Source organism: Eschscholzia californica, unplaced genomic scaffold (assembly GCF_041429995.1).
Source record: "Eschscholzia californica isolate CP2 unplaced genomic scaffold, dmEscCali1.0.p SCAF_6, whole genome shotgun sequence".
NCBI classification, from domain to species: Eukaryota; Viridiplantae; Streptophyta; class Magnoliopsida; order Ranunculales; family Papaveraceae; genus Eschscholzia; species Eschscholzia californica.
In genome coordinates this window covers 18,262,835-18,286,105 of record NW_028238483.1, presented here as the reverse complement: position 1 = coordinate 18,286,105, position 23,271 = coordinate 18,262,835, and the positions used below count along the sequence as shown (strand labels likewise).

The window sequence follows — 23,271 nt, the reverse complement described above, 5'->3', positions numbered from 1 at the left end:
TGCCACTTTACTCCTAAACTCTTTCCTACTTGATTTTTCAACCAATAAGAGTCCATTTCTTGAGTAGAAAGCAACCCTAACTTCCTATTTTAACCTTCGAAATTACATGTTTATTTATGTTGGAAATTTAATGAACATCATAAAAGTTATTACGAAGTTCATCAAGAGAATTGAAAACTTTGAACCTCCTGCATTTAGATTTTCGTTTCATGTAGGCCTGTAAACGGAGCGAACTATTTTCGGATGCAGTACCTTCATGTGACAAAATTTGATAAAGATTTTACGTGCAATTGCAAACGCTTTAGGCTCTAAGGACACTCTAGTTAATGCATATGAAATAGGTCATCAAATCTAAATTATAACCAGACAAAATGACTAGATTTGCAAAATTAAATAGCATGTTATTAGTTTTCTTCTCAATTGAACACCTCTTATGTTTTAAAACATTTCATATTAGAAAATATCGCTCTTCTAAGTCAAAAAGCCAAAATGAACAAAAAACAATGGTTTAGACGAGTCAGACAAAAACGAGCACCTTGAAATCTTACTTGAAATTGCATTCAAACTTTTATTAAATTGGTTTTGTATTTGAATTTATAAACGATGAGTAACGGTTGACCAAATTGACCAGACCAAACTTGCTTGAACCAAACAAAATGACTTTTAGACAGAACAAAACAATACTCGACTCGTATCGGCTGAAAAAACGATCAACAGATCTTGAGTTGGTTTTACTTTGGCTTGAAGTTTTAAAAACCACACAAATTAAACTGACCGAAATATATATATATATATATATATATATATTGTATGTAAAATTCATGTAATATGATTACATATGGATTCTGTAATGCTATAAATAAATAATCATTGTCATAAATTAAGAAATAAATTTTTGTTTAGGTATTCAAATCTACATTAATTTATAAAGTGATTTTAAATTGTAACTTTCAATCATCTTCGTAAGTTCATTGAGTTTGACTAGATCGGTCAACCGAATTTAGTCGAGTCGGACCACACCGAACCAAACCGAGACGAATGAAATCAGTCAGCGACTTGATCGGCTCGACTAAAGCTGATGATTTAGGCAAACCGCCATTTATTAGTTTGACTTCGAGCTGATTTTAGATAGCCGACATCTGACCATTGGTCACCCCTCAAAATAATACTACTTCATAAGCGATTTCTAGAATAAATAACTTTTAGACTAAAGCATACGCTATTTTTATGCAAGACGTGTTGTATTATGTATACCGTACTAATTATGCTAATTAGGGTTTGAATCCTAAAACCCTCTCCTATTTATAGATGACTTAGGGTTTAGGGTTTCCTAGTTTCTGATTACTAAACTAGGAAATAATACAAAATCTATCTAATATTACCATTAGATAGTTACAAGAGATATTCTGAATATAAGAAACTAAATCTTCACATCTTCAATATATCTTCAAATATCTTCAATATTCTGAATTCTTCTTGATCGTTGGATCTCGTCTTCTCGATCCGTCACGTACGTACACGTGTTACACACGTATATTATTTCTACAACTTATCTTGGCCGCCAGATCTCCTATTTTCGATCCGTCTTATATAACGTATCCTATTACCCCCCCCCCCCCCCCCGCAAGTTGGAGCACGTAAATTTTGTAGTGTCCGACTTGGAGAGAGAAAAAGGAAATACTTCTTGATTCGTCGTATTCGTCTTCTTGCAACTCTTAGATTGTGGATGCGTTGGAAGATGATTGAACGATGATTAAGTCACAACCAAAAGGTTGGTAGTTGCGGTAAAAAAATTGAGCGAAAATCAATGATAATGAAATTACATGTATTTTTCTCATGTATGTAAAGTTGGTCATTGTATGAGGAAAATGTCAACAATTAAAAGGTTGTGATGATCAATATCTTGTCGTATAAAAAACGTCAAGTATGAATTTTAGGAGTGACAACAAAATAATTTTGTTTTGTTTAAAATGGACAAGAAATCATTGTCGGAATACCAAAAAAATATTAGATAAGGAACAACCAAAACGATGGTCGACATGAAATTGATTGCCAAAAAAGGCAAGATCGCGGATATAATTCCGGGATGAAAAATATAGATATTTTATTCGTGGAAGAGATATTCTATTAGGTGAAAAATTATTCCAAAATATTATTTGGTAGGAAAAGTCCAAAATAGAATTGGAAGAATAATCATTAGAATATATGATTATGAAAATTTTCGCGGGTTGAATTCCGCAATTAAAATCCAAAATAGGAATTCTTTCTCCTTTGAAGAGAAAATACAAAATTTTGGTAGAGAATTAAAATTGTCACAAACAAAATATGACTTTGAAAATGTCACGAGTATATCCGGAAAGAAAAATAGATGAAATTAATCTATTTTAGTGTCACAAATAGAAGAGAAAATGACAGAATAATTGTGTCACAACTAGAAAAAGTTGGTTATAGATGACATTAGAAGTTTGTCACAAAATGAATTCCGACAAATGAACTGTGGCAAATAAATTTCACACAAAACTGTGGCAAAAAACAGTGTTCAGTTGCGACAGATTGTTGAAATAAGTAACTCGTCGCAAAAACATGTAACATTAGTGACATCATGAAATAGTGTCACTTTCCTTTGGATGGAAAATAGTGACAGCATTCAAACTGTTATTGATCTGATAAAGTCGCCGTCACAAAATAATGTGGGGAAAGAAACTGTCGCAAATACTTAATTTGGGGAAATTTAAGAACTTCTATATTAGGGTTTACCCAAATTGAAAAAATTTCTCAAAATCGGGTTTCCCAAATCAGAAGGTAATTGAAAAAACCCATACCTAATCGATAGTAGGTTGCTAGAATAGATTTAAATCCAACCAATTTGAGCCAAGGTCAAGGTTCATCAATGGTGGTATATGTCTAGAGAGAGAAAGCTCCAAAAAAATATGATTTTCGGTAATAAAATAGTTGATTCTTCACCAAATCAAACAAGAAATCTTTGGTGGTTAGTAAAGTTATGTATAAATCGATGGGAACGATCGATTGGGAACGAAAATTTGGACGGAAAACGCGAGAATTAACCCTTAGGGTTTGTGTCACGACAAAGAAGAAGAAAGGTGTCAAAGAGTATTGACTGAGAGTCAATGATGACGTCAGCATGACGTCATCGTGTGTAATAAAACACGGGTCAAAGTTCGCTGACTCAAACGTGCCCATAAGGGTCTGTTTGGTTGCGATTTTGTGAAAACCGGGTTGTCTTTATTTCGGAACGGGAAATCTGGTTAGTAGAAAGTGAACCAGATCCGTGATTTTGATTCCAGAAATTTCTATTTTTAATATCAGACCTATTTTAGGTCTAAAAAATTCGAAAAAAAATTGAAAAAAAAAATTTCGAAAAAATTGAAAAGAAATATAAAATCATACTTTTGTTGGACAGGAAGTGTTTTTTGATGAACTTTAACAATCATTGATAATCTCCAGTCTCCTATTCTTAATTAGTAAAAAAAACACTTATTTCTCTTGTTTTTCTCGTCAGGAATTTCTAACATTATCACAAGAATCATCTTGGAATATTTGAACAAATCGACAAAGCGATTTCAAATAATGTAATCACAACTAAAAAATAGTTTGACACAACAATATAGAAATTGTTGGGAAAAGCGGAAGCTAAAACACGAACAAATAACCTGCTCATGATACCATGTTAAATTCACGATTATATAATAATCGAAGATATAAACATAAAGTAAAGACACGATAATTTAACGTGGTTTGGTCGAACACTGAAGACCTACATCCACGGAGAAATAACTCCTTATTAATAATCACCACATACAAATTGTATGTGGGTTTGATCGGTTACATTGGTCAGACATAACTCGATGAGTTTGAATCCTAAAACCCTCTCCTATTTATAGATGACTTAGGGTTTAGGGTTTCCTAGTTTCTGATTACTAAACTAGGAAATAATACAAAATCTATCTAATATTATCATTAGATAGTTACAAGAGATATTCTGAATATAAGAAACTAAATCTTCACATATCTTCAATATATCTTCAATATATCTTCAATATATCTTCAAATATCTTCAATGTTCTGAATTCTGCTTGATCGTCGGATCTCGTCTTCTCGATCCGTCACGTACATACACGTGTTACACACGTATATTATTTCTGCAACTTATCTTGACCGCCGGATCCCCTATTTTCGATCCGTCTTATATAACGTATCCTATTACACTTGTGTACAACGGCAAAAAATTTCAGTTTTATAGACGTCATTTTTTCTTTGTTAAGGACAAATTTTATAGACGTTATAGTTGATGCATATGAAAAATGTCTTCAAACATTAATTATAACTAGACAAAATGATGTGATTTGCCATTAATATTATTGAAAATAGAATACAGTAGAAGTTGTAAATAATTTCATATCAAAAAATTCGTTTATCGATAAATTTAGATGGTATTTTTTTTTTCGAATGGTTATGATTGGTCTAGTTTTTTTTTTTGAAATATGCTATAATTAATTTATAATATAGTTATTACAATATTTGTCAATCAAAATACACGGAATATTAAGCCAATTTTTATTTCTATTCTTCTTTCTCGCCAATTTGGCTAGCTTATCTGCATACGAGTTGCATTCTCTATTAGTATATTTGAAGTGCACTTTCTCGAAATGTCTTCTGATTTCACGTGATTTTCGGATATGGGTCATCGATTGCCAGTGGATTGAGTGCTTCTGATTGTTGAGGTGGTTGATAATGTTGATATTGTCGCTTTCGATGATGATTGACTTTAGGTTATGTTCCTTCGCCCATTCAAGACCATGTAATATTGCCATAGCTTCACTTTCTTCACTGTTTCTTGCCCTTGAAGTTTTAACTTGCGCTTCGATGAATTTAGATTCAGTGTTGTGTGCAATTAAACTGATTCCCACATTGGATGTTACATTAACAAAAGATGCATCAACATTAATTTTTATGAATTGAGGGGGCGGGGGTTGCCATTTTCCTAAGGTTCTTTGTTTCTTTTTCTCTATGATTTTGTTGTATCTCGGAAATGACACGATCATTTTAATGATTTTATTGAGGTCATTCATCTCATGTTGAAAATAGTGGTCACATCTAATTTTCCATAAAATCCAAAGAATGTTCGCAAAGTGAATATCTTCACTAGTGTAACATAGATTTGAGTCGTTCTCCCAGGAGAAGATCCAATCCGTGATGGAAGTATAATTCTCCAAAATAATATTAAAGTGAAACCAAATGTTCTTACCTAGAGCACAGTGGAGAAGGGCATGCTCTATGGTTTCAACGTTAGTGCAGTTAGGACAATTCATGTTGTTGTCAATGTATTTACCGATTCGGTCTCTGACCGGGAGGGATTTAGTGCATATTTTCTAGATGAACATCTTTATGCGAGGAACTGTGGGGAGAGACCAGATGAACTTCCAGTTTTGAGATATTGGTTCTTGATTACTGTTGTTGGTGCTAAGGTGCTGGTACATAGATTTCACTGTGAATTTACCCGAGTCCGTGAGCTTCCATTTGATCTGATCCTTACCTTCATTGTTCACTGGGATAACCTTGATGAGGTTTTGGGTCATATTATCGAAGTTAGCATTGAGGACCTCTTCATTCCAACTATTGTTCGTGATGAGCTGGGAAACCTTGGTAAGACTAGAGTGATTGTTGTTTTGAATAAAACCTGTACTTTCTCGAATCCAGTGATCTTCCCAAATATTAATGTCTCTACCCGATTGCAATTCCCATGTAGCCAGGTTGTCAATAATGGTGTAATGACTCCTAATGGTCTTCCAATTCTAAGAATGATGCTGTTTCGCTGGGCCCGATTTGTCGGTGAGCGGGAAATACTTAGCCTTGAGAAGTTTAGCCCACGGCTTTTCCGGTTCCGTTTTAAGCCTCCAGGCCAACTTAGATAGGAGAACTGTGTTATCCAGGTCCGACAGATGAATGTCAAGGCCTCCGCAGTTCTTCGGCATGCAAATATAAGACCAGGCTTTAGTGCAGATACCTTTCGACTTACCCCACCAGAAGTTACTTTGGGCGGTCTAGTTATATTATTAAAATGAATCCAAAAAAACAATTCAAATAAGTCAGAAAAGAATAACCACTACCGTCTATCGCAACGACAATAACAAGAATTTGGAGGGGAGAAGTAATAGTTTCACTAATCCTAACATTTCCACCAGTTTCATCGCTGCACAGTGAAATGAGAAGCTTTGAGTTAAGATTTTCGACTAGGTGAAAAAATGAATTTATATGAATATGATCGGGAGGGGTGATTCAATGACTATCGTAGCCTTTCTAATTAACGAGCGACCAGGATGAAGCCCCTTGGTGTGTTCCTAATTATGCTCCCCATAATGATTTATATTCCATTTTACACCATATTCACTCTGTGTTTGAGTTCAGATGTTTGTAATACGTGCACATTTAACCACTTTCTTCTTTTGATGGCACTTGTTACTACAAAAAAGAAACTAATTTACAACGTCATCAATGGAATTGACAAAGTCTAAAGCTGAAAATTAAATTGCTACAAGGCCTTGCCTAGCTTTTCTATAAAAATTGGCACTATTGTAAACTAACAAAATAATATATAGGTACCTAATATAAATTTCAACAAAAAAAAAATACCTAATATAAGACTTGGCCACACTTTGGTGAGGTGAACACCTTGATTTGGTGGCACGCAAATCGTATGCAACACTTTCTTGGTGCAGAAGAATTCTATCTCTCTCTCTCTCTAAACTGTAGTGTGTCACAATCACTAACTATATGATAGAAGGTGAAACTCTGAAGGTCGGTTAAGAAGAAGTGGGCGTAAAAGAATAATGTTAGTTAATAGTCCATTTCTCACAGAAAACTAAGCTTTCTCTCTCTAAAACTATTCTCTTCTTCTTACTGAAATTCACACTTTGAGTTCCTTCACTCTCCAAAGATGAAAGAACTTCAGGATTTGGCCGATGATGATGCTGATCGTGTGGAATCACAAGAATAGGTAAATCAATCGTTCATTCTCTATTAGAAATGTTTTTAACCGCTTTGAGACATTTCTAATTTTCTTCTTTAGTCAAATTGTTGTTAAGTTGTGTGAAGTTAGTCTTCTCATCTAATTTCTGTTAGTTTTTTTAATCAATGAAACTATTCTACTTCTTCAAAAAAAGAAAAGAAATGTTTTTAACTAAATTAATTTCTACTAAGTTCAATCGATTCTCTGCTTTTCAAAACCATATTGGAGTGTATTTTGATTGTTAGCGCTGCACGACACGACGGGGTCACTCGAGCAGAAAAAGGGTGTTAGTAGGCATTCTTGGTGCAAATGGGCACGCATTTGATGAAAGTATTCTAGTTTTGTGCAAGTGGGTAAGTATTTGATATAATATAAAACTGAATTCATACAAACTATCTGTATCTTGGGGCAGGACAAGTTTAGAAAGGCATTGTTGGTGCAATTGAATTATGAACTGATGATAGGTTTAAATGATAATGTTGGAGACTTAGACTTATGATGTTTATGGGAAAGTTGTTATTTTGTTTGTTTTCTTAATTACCTTTACATCAGAATGCTAGTTCAGATTAAGTTTATCTTGGCACTTCGCCAGGGAGATAAGTTGCATTTAGCAAGTGATCATCATGGCCATCCTCTAGTTCTTGGTGATTGAGGTGATTAGAAATGACTAAAAGAAAATAAGATGGTTTGAGTGGAAATTGAAATTTAATATCGATGTTTTTGTCCTTAGTTGCGCGTGCAATTCGCACAATTGAAACTTAACTCCGAATCAATAGTTTGGGAGTGCAAATTAAAAGTTTTAATGTTATTTTGCGAAAGGGTCATACATAAGTACCGGGTTTTGCAAAAGGGGCATGACCTTTTATTTTTTTGTAAAAGGGTCGTGGACTAGTGTTGACCAGTTAAGTTCTAACACTGTTAATCTAATTCCATTACTTAAAGAATATATTGTTACATTTAAGAAATTTATGTGATTTTGATACTAAATTCGCAAAGGTGAAAAATAAGACATTCACCTTGAAAAACATTATTTTTCTAGATTTTCTAGTATTACACATTTAAATAATGAATTTCATAATCTATTATACAAAACAACTCCTTGTGACTAGGACATAATTAAGTACAAACAATATGACTGGGACATAACAAAATCTGAGTAGGACATAATTTGATTGCCACAAAGACATTTTAAAAAGGCAACCCTTCTCTTTTAATCTTAGTCGTTCAAATGGATGATATGATTATTCATCTTTTAGTCAAGACCTTCAATTGAAGAGCATATTGAATACCAAAACCCTTTGCCTCTTCGTCGTCCTTCACGGTTTTTTCCACTCCCATGAGTCATTCATCTTTACTCTCTGTATTTAATTCGATTGACTCCATACAGTTTCTCTCAGCTTCTTTCTCTCTCCAATTTCGCTTCAGTTCCTCCTTCACCGCATATTGTCATCACGAAGGTAGGAACAATCTTTCTACGATCTACTATCTCTTCTTTCCTTGTTAGATTTTTCATAGGGTTTAGTTGTCATTGTTCACGTAGATCATATCTGACTGATGAATTATATGATTGTGGGATGTGAAGAAATGACATGAATTCTTATGTAGGTAAGTCTTTACTTTGTTTTAGGGTTTAAGTCTAGGGTTTCATTTTAGAATCATCTCTTCTTAGGGTTTTTGAATATTAATTGATCCCTAGAAAATGCAGGTTTCACTTAATTCACAACTTACATTATCAATTTGAGCAGTTGCACCAATTACCTTCTAAAGTTTCCAATATCTCATTAGCTTCTATTCCCACCCAAAGGTAAATCTTCTCTCTCAAGGTTATAACACCCAAAAGAGATACAAAAATTATCAGAGACAAAAAAACATGGAGAGTCCAAGTAGTAATATCTGTACTTACGTTGCTAAAATCAGCATGTCTAACGGAAATGGTAGATGTCATTCTTCGAATTGGCAATTGAAACTGTATACTTGACGAGTATATTAGGTGATACCAAAAAATATTTTCATGCATTATATCAATGTGAAACATATAGTTTAATGTTTGAGCCTTAAAGATAATTTCGAGGAAGAATTCAATTGGGTACTATTCATATTGTTTTTTGTAGCAGTTCGTCTAAGTAACCAATTAGCAAATCCGAAGTGTGCTCAACTGTAACTTGTGGTTGTATTTAACCAAGTGGTATTTTTTTCTCAATACTTTCAGTTTAAGGTCTCTGAAACTTTTTTAGGTTGTAAGTGATTGGGGGTAAAGCAAACCTTGGATTCCTAAAGATGGAACTACTGAGGTACTTCAACTATCGTCTGCCTGACTTTTTACTCGGTTCTAGGTACAAAAGCTTATAATTAACAATCGTGGTTCTATTTTTCCAACTTCTGAGCGAGGCTGTCAAAAAGTGGCTGGAAGAGAAGGAAGCCGAACAGAAAAGATAAGTGGTTCTTCTCATAAAATATGTTAATTGGGTTTCCTTTCATAGTTTCATGTAAATTTGGTGAACAATTCCTACCCACTTTCGAATTATTAAGTTTTATGAGAAAATATTTGATCACCGATTGGAGCTTGAAAATTTAATCATTTTATACCTAAATTTGCTAAAAATCAAGTGTCGATATCTTCTGACATGATTTCTCCATTTAGTACTCCAACATTCTCATCTGACGATTTTTACGGATGTTTGATTAAAAGAATAAGTCTTTCCCTCTAATCTCCCTTTCATGTAAAGACCAGAACTATGGAGTTTGGAATTGGTATTGTCTGGTTGTAAAATAAGTGCAGGAAGTAATGGTAAAGTTGCTTGGAGACAAACTCCATGGCACCATTCTCATGCTTCTCGTGGTCCACCGAGACCTCTTCGTCAAACCTTACAGGTTAGTTTTAGGGTTCATCTCTTCTCTCTCTCTATAGAAGATTACCTTAATTACTCAATTAATTACACTGATTTTGATGCTTCAAAGTTAAAGGTTTTAGCTAGATTAGCGTTGGTCGGTCTACCACCACAAGTGTTTTACAAAAGAAATTCCACTGTCATGTAGTATGAAGTGATCACAACTCAGAAACTGAAGTTGCTGACTCTCATTGGTTTGGATGTGTAGAGATGAAAATGCCCAAACCAATGAGAGTCGTCCACACCAGCTTTCGGGCTACGATCGCCACATTTTCGGGCAATATAGTATTCTTCTGTTATTAAACCTCTTTCCCTGTTAAAAGAAAGAAAAAGATAAAGATAAAGCTATTGATGATGATGGGTCCCAATTTGATATAAACATATGATCCATCTAACTGGCCCTACTGATTAAGGCATCGATGACAACACGTCTATATAGACATTTTCTTACGAGGGCCCGGTCAAGTCATATACAGAACTGATAAATTTAATCACACATATAACTGATAGATCTTTAAATGCAAAATAGACGATAAAAAAATGGATATATTGAAGATGTTTTAATTTGGGTTATGTTATGAAACAGGGTCTTGATCCAAAGTTGACAGCCAATCTATTTACGAATTCGATCTGCATAGGAGAGAAAGCTATAAACAATGAAGACTGTTTTGTACTAAAACTTGAAGCTGAACAAACCACATTGAAAGATAGAAGCAGCAGTAATGTAGAGATCATGTGTCATACAGTTTGGGGTTATTTCAGCCAAAGAACTGGTTTACTTGTTCAGCTAGAAGACACTCACCTCCTCAGGATAAAGAATTCTACAGGTGATGAAAGTGTGTATTGGGAAACCACCATGGAATCTTTGATCCATGATTATCGTCATGTCGATGGAATTAACATCGCACATGGCGGTCGAACAACTGTTTCGTTGTTTAGATTCGGCGAGAACTCTGAAACCCATTCAAGAACAAGAATGGAAGAAGTTTGGACAATTGTAGAGGTAGATTTTAAGGGATTATCCACGGATTGTTTCTTGCCTCCTCCTGATCCCAGGAAAGAACTACAAGATGGGTGTGAAGTTGTTTCGAGTAATATACGTGTGCCATTCAAACCTCAAACTGTCCGTCCTGTTAAAGTTGGTTTAACGAAGATAGTTGCTTTCGATGATTCAGACTCTACAAATTCATCAAACAACTCAACAAACGGTGACGACGAAGACTACAAATTTATCTAACCATGAGACCTTTTTGTGTTGTACATATATTTTACATGTTATTAGATAAAGAGAAATGTAGATGACCTCCCTAAAGACCCTGGATAAAGTGGTTTGGAGGCATTCTCTTTTAAAAAGAGGTAGAGGAATAGGGACACTCTTCCTCGATTGACTGAGTAGACGGCTATCTCCTAGCTTTTAGGTTTTCTCCATAAATCGACCTGGATTCGATCTCACTGATGTGGTTGTGATCTTGAGTTCTTAGTGTCCTAAATATCTGTAGTTAGTAGTTTTATATTAATGTGAAGTTAAGAAGAGTTTAATACCTTATTTTTCTTCTCTTTGAGATTGTCTTTTCTTGTTTTCTTCTCGGCATTGTTCTTATTCGAGAGAGGATCTGTGAGCAAAAGAAAAAAATTAAGAAGTTCTTTGACGAGATTATTTACGATATTGAATTCTCAAAGCAAAAGTAGCAAAGGGACAAAATATGGAATTCAAGATTATTAACTTCATATATAAGCATTCTTGCTGCCGATTTTACAAACTAATACCATAAACAAAAAAAACAAAGGGTTCTTCTTACCAGACTGTCTCACTAAGCACATTCCAATAGAGATTGAGCACTATTACTACGGATATGAAAGCAAATTTAGACTCAATTGCCAGACAAACTGTAAATAAGAAGTTCCTTATCTTGATTTGGAACTGGTTATTCACTATTTATTACATTTGCAATTTTCTGCATTTAAGTTGATTTGAGTACATCTGTGGAATACCTGTTTAGGTCCTTGAACACTTTGCTATTTAAATATATTTACTTACGACTAGATAGACGAAGTCTGATAGCACCTTCTGAGTAACTAAACCCTTGCAAAAGGAGAATGAGGTGGAAAAGAGGCAGAATTTGATATACTCGTCCAATCATTTGATGTTGCATCCTTCATGCTATTAGTTTTCATCGTTATGGGATCCCGTGAAGTTGTCTCACCGAGAAGGTTACCCGTTTTCCGGTAGATCAGCAAGATTTCTACGATGTAGGAAAGCTATACAAATGGAGAAGGCTTGCAATGAAGAGATAGATGTATTGAAATCAACTGAATAGATACCCTTCTTCTAAGTGGTCAAGCTGAAAAATGGCTTCTGCTCTTTAACTCCTTCCCGTGGAAATTTTTTAAGAAGAATTTTAATATAGTTCTTATCTTTTATCATCCCGGATACCATAACATCGAAATACTTAGCTAATTGATACTATGAAAAATTTCTTATGGAAATTAATCTTTTGAGACATAAAATTGAAGTTTAGAATGAAAGAAATTCTCAAATATAGAAAAGGGAGAACCGAAGATGCTTAAAACTCCTACAGATAAAACTATAGTCGAGATAAAATGGAAAGATGGAGGACAGTAAAGGTAAGAGTAGAGGTAGAAATACCTCAACGAAAAGATGAAATTGCTCTGGTGTTGTAAAAGCTTTGGATTTGCATGAGCTTTCACTGAGTTCTTCCTGGTTGGAAAGAACTCTTAGTTTGCAATCAACATCCCAACCACCACAGTCACATACTCCACCCGATCTCCAACGATGAATTAGTGGTGAAGGTCGTCCGCTGCTGGCAACCCATGAAAGCCACTTGGGAGTAAAACAGCCGTACTTGGTGAGCTGGAGCAGGAGGTCTCTTCTGGCAAGAAATCCGACAACTTCATCTTATATGAATCTGCTGAATTATCATTCTCAGACCCACCACTTGGTGATGTGCCAGTGGTTTCTCTTGGGACCTTTACAATAACGGCTGCAAGCTCACTTTTGTGTTCGAAATGTCGTGTATCTTCACCTGCTTGTCCGGGTTGATTACCAAATAATATGAATTCTCTCTCCATACATTGATCTTTATTTCTATGCTTAGTTGAGCACTGGGCACTGGTGACTTTCATTTCAACGACAACATTAGGAACGTATTCACGACTTTTAACTTTACTTCCTTGGCTTATCCACCCTACACTCTTTTCTGCAACTTGGTGAAAGGAGTAGAAAGTGTACATCCAACTGCAGTCGTACTTCCCGCAGACACTAATTCTCTTCCTTGTAGCTGCAAGAACATCTTTGTTCTTGTTTACTACAAATGTGAATCAAGGTAAACAGTAACTTGCAAAAGAGCTGGTACCATTGATGTATGGTGCTTCTCGTCTTGATGTAAACCCTCAGAGTTTGTGGGAGTGCAATTTGAAAAATCCAGACTTCTATTTACGGCCTGGGAGACGGAAAATTCATGAGATGGTTCTGATATACCCTGCCTTGGCAATGATTCATCTGGGAATGACACTGTAGCATTAACCCGATTTGCTGATTTGGGCTTCAGAAGTGAAAGCTTTCACAAGTGAAATTTATGACAAAATTACCTGTGGCGTTTGTAAGGTAATGTTTGTAAGTATTCTTCACGTATTCATCATTTTTACTGCATCTCTTTTGTAATATAAGATGTTAATTCAACATTTGTAGATGAATAGTGCAACAACAATTTTTTTTTTTGTGATATGAGTTTTGCTGAAAACTTTATATATCTTACATTAGTATGTTTCAATTTGGGATTTCTGGTATAAAAAAATTAGATTGTTTGTTGATGTTTTGTTCACGTTGTATAAGGGGCATTTCCCCGCCCGTAGGGCGGGGACTATGCCTAGTCTAATACATGATGAATAAATGATATAATCAAAATATATTTATGTGAAATATAAAAAAGGAAGCAAAATTTCAGTTTCGGCATAAACAAGAGAGAAAAAAAATCTAAAAACACATGAATATAAATCTAAACTTTATTCTGTCTACTTAATTTAAAGAGTTAGAAAGTAAAAGGAATTTAAGAAGTGTGATAAGGATTCGTAAAAAAAAAGAATTAAAAAAAAAAAGACAAATAAACTGACAAAAAAAACCCTAAGCTCTTCTCTTGTTGGCACAATCTCTTTGTAAAACTCAAGCGACAACACCTCTTTCAATTTCCGATGAAAATCGAAGGTGGAAGAAAGAAAAAAAAGAAGAAGATGAATAATGTTAACTATTCATGTAATGTGATGTTAAATTTAACATTTATTTAACGATCAATGTTAGTCCACGACTCCTTCGCAAAATAACACATAGTCATGTCCCTTTAACAAAACCCGGTACTTATCTATGCCCGTTTCGCAAAATAACCTAAAGATTTAAGAAAACGGAAGTGTTTTTTTTGTTGACAGAAGAAAAAAAAGAGAGCGGAATTGTTGTTGTAATCTCTTACTATAAAATTAACCCTAATAAAAAGAAATCATGAAATAAAGAAAAGCTTCATCCTTGTTCGGTTCTCTGTACACTCATCAGTGGTTCGGATGTCGGTTTTTGGTAAGATGACGTATGGTTTGAATGAACAATTATATTTCTACAACAAGAACTATAATTTTTTTTTGATGAGAGAACAAGAACTATAATTATGGACCAGTACTCTACTATTAGAAGACTTTGGTTACAAAGTGCACCATAGATAATGAAATTAGTCGTCGCAAATCCTTTTGGAAGTCTCTTTTTGTTGATTCTGCACGTGCAGAATGGTCAGTTCTGGTCTGTGATGATGATGATTTTGAGAAAATAAAGCCCAGTAAAAACTCATCATTAGATTTGAAATTTGGGGATTGTTTGTTGTTGAATTCGATTTCTTCTGAGACAATTCAATTACCTACCCTTTTACCTTGGATTCAAAAATTCCAACCCAATCGACGACATGGTATCCATCTCCATCGTTGTATTTTGACTTCGCCTCCTTCTGCTGCTTCAGGTTCCATGGTTTTTTTATTCCTTTGTGATGCTGATATTGATGATGATTATAATGATGACAAAACTAGTGGCAGTAGTTTCAATTCTTATTACTTACTTCTCTTTTGTCGACCTGGAGACAAACATTGGAGAACACATGAGGACTTTCCTGCAAAAAAAAGTACTATTAGAACCCTATTTTGTTTTAATAATAACAAGTTATATGTAATTTGTTATGATGATATTATTGTGGAGGTTGGAAATTTCAATGATGATAGTGAAACCCTACTAGCTATAAGAAAATTTGATTTGTATGGTTGTTGCAAAATCCCTTATGAAACTGGAACTAGGAGTCAGTTAGAGTTCGTAAAATTTAATGATCAGTTGTTTAGGGTTACAAGATGTTATTATACTGGATCCTTTTACAATGAAATACTCAAAGTTCTTGTCTTTAAGATGGATTTCTCTACAATGACTTGGGAGGAGGTTAAGAGTTTGGGTGATCATGTTCTCTTTATTAGTGGAAACAACATCACAATGTCTTACTCAGCCGTCGAATTAGGTCTTACAAAGGGTTGTGTCTTTTACACAATGCCTCTACATAATAGTATTATGATGTCTTCGCCTCGTCTGAGTCTACCACCAAGGCCATATATATCCCCAGATTGGGTGGTAACTACTAGTACACTCACAAATATTGGGAACATAAGAAGAAGAATAACAACAAATGGACGAGGAAACAACAGAGACAGAGAGAATGAGATGAACGGGAAATGCAATGGAAATGAGAGCCAACTTCTAGAGAAAAATGAAAGTGGATTAGAATTTCTTTGTGAGGACTTGTTGATGTCGTTAGCTAGTTTTCTTCATCCATTGGACTATATACATTTTCGTGCAATTTGTAAAGCAAATCGATCTGCATTACCTGCACGTAACTGGAGAATATCTTCTAAGGCAACAAGTTATTTACCCCCATGGCTAGTTTTTTGTAAAGAAGACAAGGCTATTTACAATTTCATAAACCCGATGCATAATAACGAGAACTATATTATCAACCTCTCTGAATCGCTGGTATTAGGTGCTAACAATTCTGAATTGCTAGTGGGTGCTAAAATTCGATTTTCAAAAGGCGGATGGTTATTGATGTCCCAAGGCTCCGAATCCATATTCTTCTTCAATCCCTTCACGAAAAAGATAATTCATTATATAATTCAAGCACTCTACCAATTTATGTATTATTCTTTTTCATGCACACCAACATCTCCAGATTGTCTACTTTTTGCCATCAATAATAATGAATGGCACAATACTGTTTCAATTGCACTTGTGAGAAATGGAGGACGTATTGTTTATAATCTTTACGAAAATACCAAGCTACCAAACGGAAAGTATATGCAATTTAAGCCTTGCCGGAACAATTCAATATTCTTTCGTGGAGCAGTCTACTGCTTGGATCGAACTGGAACATTAGGAGTTTTTAATTTCAAACACGTATGCAATTGGAATGTTCTTGCAACACCTAGCGCTCCATGTTCTTCATTTTGTCGTTGTTTCTTGGCGGAATGTGACGAAGAGCTTCTATCAATATTTATAGGGAAAGTTGGGCAACGGGTTCGGATATTTAGAATAGATCACAATAACAATTGGGTTAAAGTTGAAAATTTGGGAGGTTATATGTTGTTCATCAGCAATACCAGTTGTCTATCTGCAGTTGCACCGGTTAGTAGTGGCATGGAGAACAAAGTCTACTTCTCTAGACTCCACGAGGGAAGTACTTTATATTATTCTCTTGATACAAATAGATATCATGTTGTCGGAAGCCACCATTCGCTTGAAAATTTTTACGGCACAAAGGAGCTGCTAAATTGTGGTTGGATTGAACCTAACTGGTCACCCAACACAGATGAGGAGCTAATTTGGCGTCGTAATTAGTTGTACTATCATAAGGCATTTATTGGGAGCTAATCTATGGTATTCTTAATTTCAATTTCATGAGGTGTTTTGGTAGTCGAGGTGGTGGGTGGGTTTGAGTAAATTATATGAAAATATCTATTTATGTAGTTTGCTTTAATGTAACATACTAACACCATCTTGTTTGATTGATGTTCTTTTATGTCATGGTCAATTTTTATTACTATTGAATGTGATTACAATTAGTACAAGAAATTGATTGTGTTTATTACAGTTTTTCTTATAAGGCAAGCCTTGCCCTACGCCTAGATGCATAAAAGACAGCTCCAAGGCAGCTTCGAGTGGCCACCTCCCTTTAATTTGCCAAGACGCATTTTCAATTTTTCAGCTCTCTATGAAGCTGCGCAAATTTGATACAAAAGCTATGAACACCGAGTGTAAAGGATTTTCATGGAAAGAATGTAGTGTTTGCGGACTAACTTTGTTAGTCAGAAGGAATAACATGGAAAATGGTATGATAAATTGGAGTTAGATCGTCAAGAACCCTTGCACACAGCAGTTTACCCCTCAATACTAACACCGGAACAATTTTGACGCGTGGAAAAAGAATAAGACCACAAGAATAATGATCGGCTAATGTGATTTTAGTAATTGTAATATCTTACTTTAATGTTAGACTAAATGATTGATAACTAAACTTTGTCCTAAATTTGTTAATTAACACCAAAAACAAACTGACAAAAAGAATCATTTATGTATAATTGGTTGCATTCTTATGGGATTGGAATATGGAAGTTCAGCTTTTTGCATCCATCTAAGCTAAACCACCGACCAGACAATATAAGGCTCACTACTTTCATTTAACTTTGCTTTAAACACATTGTGCCGAATTATAAAAATCTCACAAAGAAAGAGTTCTACAAAAAGACTATTGGATTTTGAATGAGAAACTATCTTCCCTTAACGCCAATGTCGTGGGAAACTCCTACAAAATTTCCAAGGGCAAGAGCGGCAACAAGTGTGAAGTCTTCAGACAAATAGACAAGGTTCTTAGAAATAGAACTCTTTGACATATACATTGGGGAAACTACCCGAGCTTGATTTCCTCCTCCTTCCTGCGCTTTCGCCTGATTCGCCAAAAGCTCAAGAACAACACAAGTCCTAAACAACACCAATAATGAATGATTATCACAATATCATATTTCAGTGGTAGGGTAATGCTAAAGTTACAGAAGTTTTGAAGGAATAACTATCAAAAATTCTATTTCTCCCTTCATTTTGGTCCCTTCCCTAGCCAAGGGCGGCCCTGGCCCAAAGCCACCAAAGCGGTGGCCTTACGCCCCCAATTTTGAAGGGCCTCCCGTTAAATTTTATAAGTTGTTTACTTATTTCCTTATATCAATTAGCACAAAAGAGATCTTAGTGGATTGATCCACACACTTGGACTCGTCCCAACTGACTCAGGTTTGAGTCCCCACAAGTGTATTTTCTTTAGTCTTTTTGTATAAAACATTACAAGGAACTATTAGGGGCCCCAAATTGTCTCTCCAATTGCTCCACACTCAAGTGATATGTTGTCACATCGGCAGAAAGTTAGTGGAGGGACCAAAATGGAGGGATGAAAAGAACTTCTTTCTAAAAATTCTATTTATCCCTCCATTTTGGTCCCTCCCCCAGCCCTCCTCTGATGTTGCGACATATTACTGGAATATATTTCTAACCATTCTCTCTCCAATTGCTCCACACTCAAGTGATATGTTGCCCATAACGTTTCCATTGAGAGAGAGATGGACTTTAGAGAGAGAGAGAGAGAGAGAGGGACTTAAGAGAGAGAGGGAGAGATGAAAACCATTAGGATGATTCACCATTAATGGAGTACAAGGTGTTCCAATTTGATCAGCCATAAAGAAATAGAGGAACTAATAAACTCAGAGCAGAGCACATTTGTTGAAGTCCGGAAATAGTGCTTTGTGTGAGGGAATTTTTTGATTTGATGACAGCTGACTTCAATGAGAAGGAAGATCCAGTTTGCATTGGTTTGATCTTCTTCATCAATTTGATGGGTTTTCTATTTGGTGAAGTTTTTAAAGAGATCGGATTGGAAAAATGTTAGATGAGAGAGAGAAGTGTGACTTTTTGCAGACGACATTAATTGTTTGAATCCATTGAATCTGGGCCCTTCATTTTTGATGACCCAGACTCAGTCAAAATTTCAAATTGGGACGCCACGTCATTCCGCAACATTTATTCGTCAAAAATGGGCCTCATCTCGAAACCCTAACAGTAGAGGAGGAAATTATCAAAAGAAAAAGTTATTGAAGAAAGTTAAGTGTTTAAGAAAACTCAAGGCCTAAGGAGGCTATTTATAGTGGAAGAAGAAGATCAAGAGACCTTCTTAAACAAGAGGAAAGCATTAAAGAGAGAGGGAAAAAACACCTCGGTGACGCACCAAGTCATAATGACTGTGCATCAAATCGCGACTATAGTCTGACCAAGCTAGAGAAGGGAATTAGTGAGACCCGACAAGACTCCTTCGTCCCTCCACTCACAAGACGCCACGTACCCCACGCATGGCAATATAGGTACCGTGGGCAGTTACCCAAAAGATCAACGTCGAAAGCAGGTGATCATATGATCAAATCTTTGACAACATAAAATCACGCATGAAAGCGAAAGTTAATCTTTTGAGGCACGGAACCCAAACGTGTCAAGCGAAAGACGATACGTGGGTATATCGCTCAAGAACCACCACTCGCCCTCTCTGGGTGAACAACCTTGACAAGCAAAACTGCATCAGCGCAGTAACAAGAAACAAGGCTTCGAAATAATCCTGAAACACGAAGCTCACAAATTCAAAAGAACGACCGAGCTTCACGAAACGACTCTTGTCCAGGTATACCCATTATCTTCAGGGTTATTTAAGATATTTAAATATTAAAACTCGGGAGTCACTTCTATTCCTTAGTTTCTCTACTTTCGACTAAGGAGTGGGCGGACTCATGATGATGCAGAAACTGTCGAGAGGTTGACTGACCTCAAGAAGTCAAGAATACCAAAAGTCCAACAACTCAACCTGGCTTAAGGCAGGAGGCCTACTGAACCCGCAACACTCCGCCACTTGCACCCCTAACTGGGTGGTCGCTCAGGATCAGCTAAGAGGTATCAGCCCTTTCGTTTAACAACACGATCAAATCAAGCCTGGAATCTCTAAAGGAATGAGGCGGGTCCACGTAAGCCAGGCGGATGCCTCACGCCTTAAACTGGGGAGACAGAAGCGCGCCGCAAGCCTACCCACTCAATCCCCGAATCTCCCTAAAAGATTATAATTGGTTAAAGATCTAAATTGTTTAAGCAAGCTTGAACTTCAAGAATCTCAAATGAGGAAACATTTCTTAGAAGATCTATCACCTCGGCAGGATATTTACGAAGTATCCTTGAACTTAAGAACTTCTATTTATCGTAGATACGAGATAAACTATAAGAAAAATCTTAACCACGAACAGTGGGAAACTCCCCAGACGGTGGATCACAACCGCCTCATCTACACAGTCTAATTACAGTCAGTCTAAATCAGCCTATAACAAGACCCGCCATCGTCTTGCACAGGACACGATCACTACACTAAGTTATCACAACTTGCCCCCAAAAGGTTCAATCAATATTTAATCTTTTCCTGCAAAAAGCAACCTGATTGTCTTGAGCGTCAGAACAGTTTTTGAACGCTTTGCAGGTTTTTCTCCAAGTTTACAAGGAACATGAGCAAGAGGAAGGAATATCGATCAACTTAACGAAATATTCAATCATAACGTATGTTGTCATGCAACAAGTCTCAATTTCTCGACTGATTAATGGAAAGCCATTTTTCGACATCAGCACTAGCGACACTTGTTGATGTCAAAAATTAGCTTTCCATTAAGCAGTCCGAGAATTTAGACTTGATGCATGATAACGTCAGTTATGAATGGATATTTTGTCTGGATGATTAATACTCCTTCCTTTTCCCTTTCCTTGATCCTTCCTCTTTATAAACCAAGGGGCAGGGGGGTTGCATAGGGTTTGAAAACCGCTCTAATACTCAAAACAGCCAGATTGCTCTTTGTAGTTAAAAGATTGAGTATTGATGATCCTTGTGGAATGTATTGAATTTACTCAATGTGCTTTGAAGAAGGCGATGTGATGCCCTTTTATAGGCCGAATTTGACCGACTGTGCTAGACGGTGTAGATGAGGGGGTTGTGATCCACCATTTGAGAATTAAACTTCGTAGATAGGGTTCTCTTTTTTGTTTATCTCGTCTAGGATAACTAGAAGTTCTTATGTTCTAAGATACTTCGTAGATATCCTGCCGAGTTGATTGATCTTCTAGGAAATGTTACCTCCTTTGAGACTCTTGACACCCAAGTTGCTTAAACACTTAGGATCTTTAACCGACTGAGATCTTTAAGAAGATTCGAGATTAACTCGGTAAGCGTGTGGCGCGCTTCTGCCTTCCCAGATTAGGACGTAAGGCATCGCCTTGCTTACGTAGACCCCCCCCCCCCCCTCTTACTATTCTAGAGAATCTTGGGGCTGACCAGATTGTGTTTTAGGCGAAACAGGGCTGGAGCTCCTTAGCTGATCTTTGCGGACCTCCCAGTTCTAGGCTTAGGTGGCAGATCGTTGCGAGTCCAGCAGTCCTGTTACTTTAAGCCGGTTTGACCCGCTGGACTTCTGGTCTATCTTTAACTTATTGACATTAGTCTACAGTTGAACATTTTGTGCATCGTCAGGTGTAAGTTTCTATTGTGAAGAGAACCATCGACCATGTCAAAGGATAATAAGTTAGGTTAGAAGCATTAGTATAAATAGGACTGATTAGAATTTTTTCGTGCAGGAGGAGACTTTAGTACCAGACATAGTAAATTAGGGAAACAACATTAGTAAGCTTAGGGTTATGCTAACATGATAACAGGGTTTCTTTTTGATGTTTTGAATGAATACATAGTAAGGTAATTTAGTCTTTTATGTTTGGGAGATGCTAGAGTGACTTAGAGGATGACTCAGAGGGTGACATAATGACGTGGAATTCATTAAAAGACAACGTTTTTCAAAGTTTGGCTACGGTGGGGACAGTTTTTGTTTCCAAATGAGGAAACATGTCATTCTCTAAGTACCAATTTCTAAGTCACTTTATCATTTTCGTTTATGTTTTTTTACCTTCATAATAATTATGAAAAGTTTTGTGTTTTTTCACTTACTATCAATATTATTTTGACATATTTAGTTATTATCCTGTTATTTACATGTGTGGCAGTTATTTTTGCAAAAAAGTAATTAGCTATTTAAAAATTTAGAAGACCTCGTTTATATTGGTTGAAATTCAAATATAGATGAGTTTGACCATTAAACATATCTGAATATGACAGTTTATTTACTGGGACATCTTAATTCAACCCTCGACATGCAGGGGCGTGTCTATGTGAGCCCCCACGCCCCACATACCTAAATGAGAAACTCCTCTCACCCGCTTCCTCCTCTTGTGTGCCCATTTTTTTTTTAAATAAATCTTCTGCCCATTTAACAAACCAAGGAAGTCCTTCCTATACCTACACAACTAAACACAAGCCCATTTGTTACTTCTTCCTATATCAACCCTTTATCTCACTTGGAAGCCATCATTTCACAAACCCAAAACAATATTTGTCTTTGACTTAGTTAAAGTCTAACTCTTTGGACCAAGTTTTTGTTAAGCCCGTAACAAAAAAGAGAGTAGACGACGAACAATTTTGAAGGAAACTCTTTGTCAGCAATATGAACAATGACCCAATGAATGGAGAGAGATATTGTCGAATTAAAGACAGAGATCGCCAGATTAAGGGAAAGAGTGAGTGAAGGACAAAAAGCGAGTAGAGAGAGATAAAGATATACGAATGAGTTGATTATAAATAAGTAGATTTATAATTTCTTGTGTGTCTATATAACATCCCATTTCATTGTTTTTTTTTATGAGAGAACATTGCATTAAAGAAAAACGAGAGTACAAAATACAAACCAAACAACTAAAGTAGAACCGAAACAAAAGAAGGTACAGAATTCCACACTTTTCGATCCTCATTTCTTCTTCCCCATTTCGCAATCGCATCAGCTGGAGCATTGCAATCTCTAGGTACACAGGTGAACATGATTCCTTCGAAATTGTCTATAAGGGATCTAATTTGTTGAATAATCTTTAAGGATTGCCAGTGTAGTCCTACATTTTGACCATTGATGAAATTGACAAGAGCTTGATTATCACTTTCTATATGAGCGTGAGTAATGTTCAATTGTAATGCCCATTGTATACTAGAAAGGATAGCCAATCCTTCACACTCTTCCGCGTTTTGGCATCGCACCGAGTTTGCTGCTGCTATAATGAATTTCGACTCTTCATCACTGATAATACATCCTATTCCGGCCGGATCTGTAGCTTTGGTAAAA

The 23,271-nt window shown here is 36.0% G+C and overlaps 2 protein-coding genes, 1 long non-coding RNA gene and 1 pseudogene across 3 annotated transcripts; 3 read left to right on the top strand and 1 right to left on the bottom strand.

Annotated features, from left to right (window-relative positions):
- Positions 1-8,442: 8,442 nt before the first annotated feature.
- Positions 8,443-9,446, top strand: LOC147532154 (uncharacterized). The gene is made up of 3 exons (XR_015227736.1): positions 8,443-8,632; positions 8,733-8,831; positions 9,237-9,446. It is a non-coding gene; the product is annotated as an uncharacterized LOC147532154 (long non-coding RNA).
- A 305-nt stretch (positions 9,447-9,751) lies between these two features.
- On the top strand, positions 9,752-11,456 carry LOC147532153 (uncharacterized; the record flags this gene model as incomplete). The annotated part of the gene is made up of 2 exons (XM_086648367.1): positions 9,752-9,898; positions 10,502-11,456. Coding segments are annotated over 2 exons (798 nt in total), but the record flags the coding sequence as incomplete, so codon positions are not given.
- A 208-nt stretch (positions 11,457-11,664) lies between these two features.
- LOC147532152 (uncharacterized) lies at positions 11,665-14,890 on the bottom strand (annotated as a pseudogene).
- LOC147532151 (F-box/kelch-repeat protein At1g57790-like) lies at positions 14,411-17,071 on the top strand. Its single transcript, XM_086649635.1, has one exon. The coding sequence runs from the start codon at positions 14,933-14,935 to the stop codon at positions 16,835-16,837; it is 1,905 nt and encodes a 634-aa protein (XP_086505761.1). The 5' UTR covers positions 14,411-14,932; the 3' UTR covers positions 16,838-17,071.
- The last annotated feature ends 6,200 nt before the right edge of the window (positions 17,072-23,271 follow it).

Excerpts from the sequence above, each read along its gene's own strand:
- LOC147532151 (XM_086649635.1), top strand. The coding sequence starts at position 14,933 with ATGGTTTTTTTATTCCTTTGTGATGCTGATATTGATGATGATTATAAT.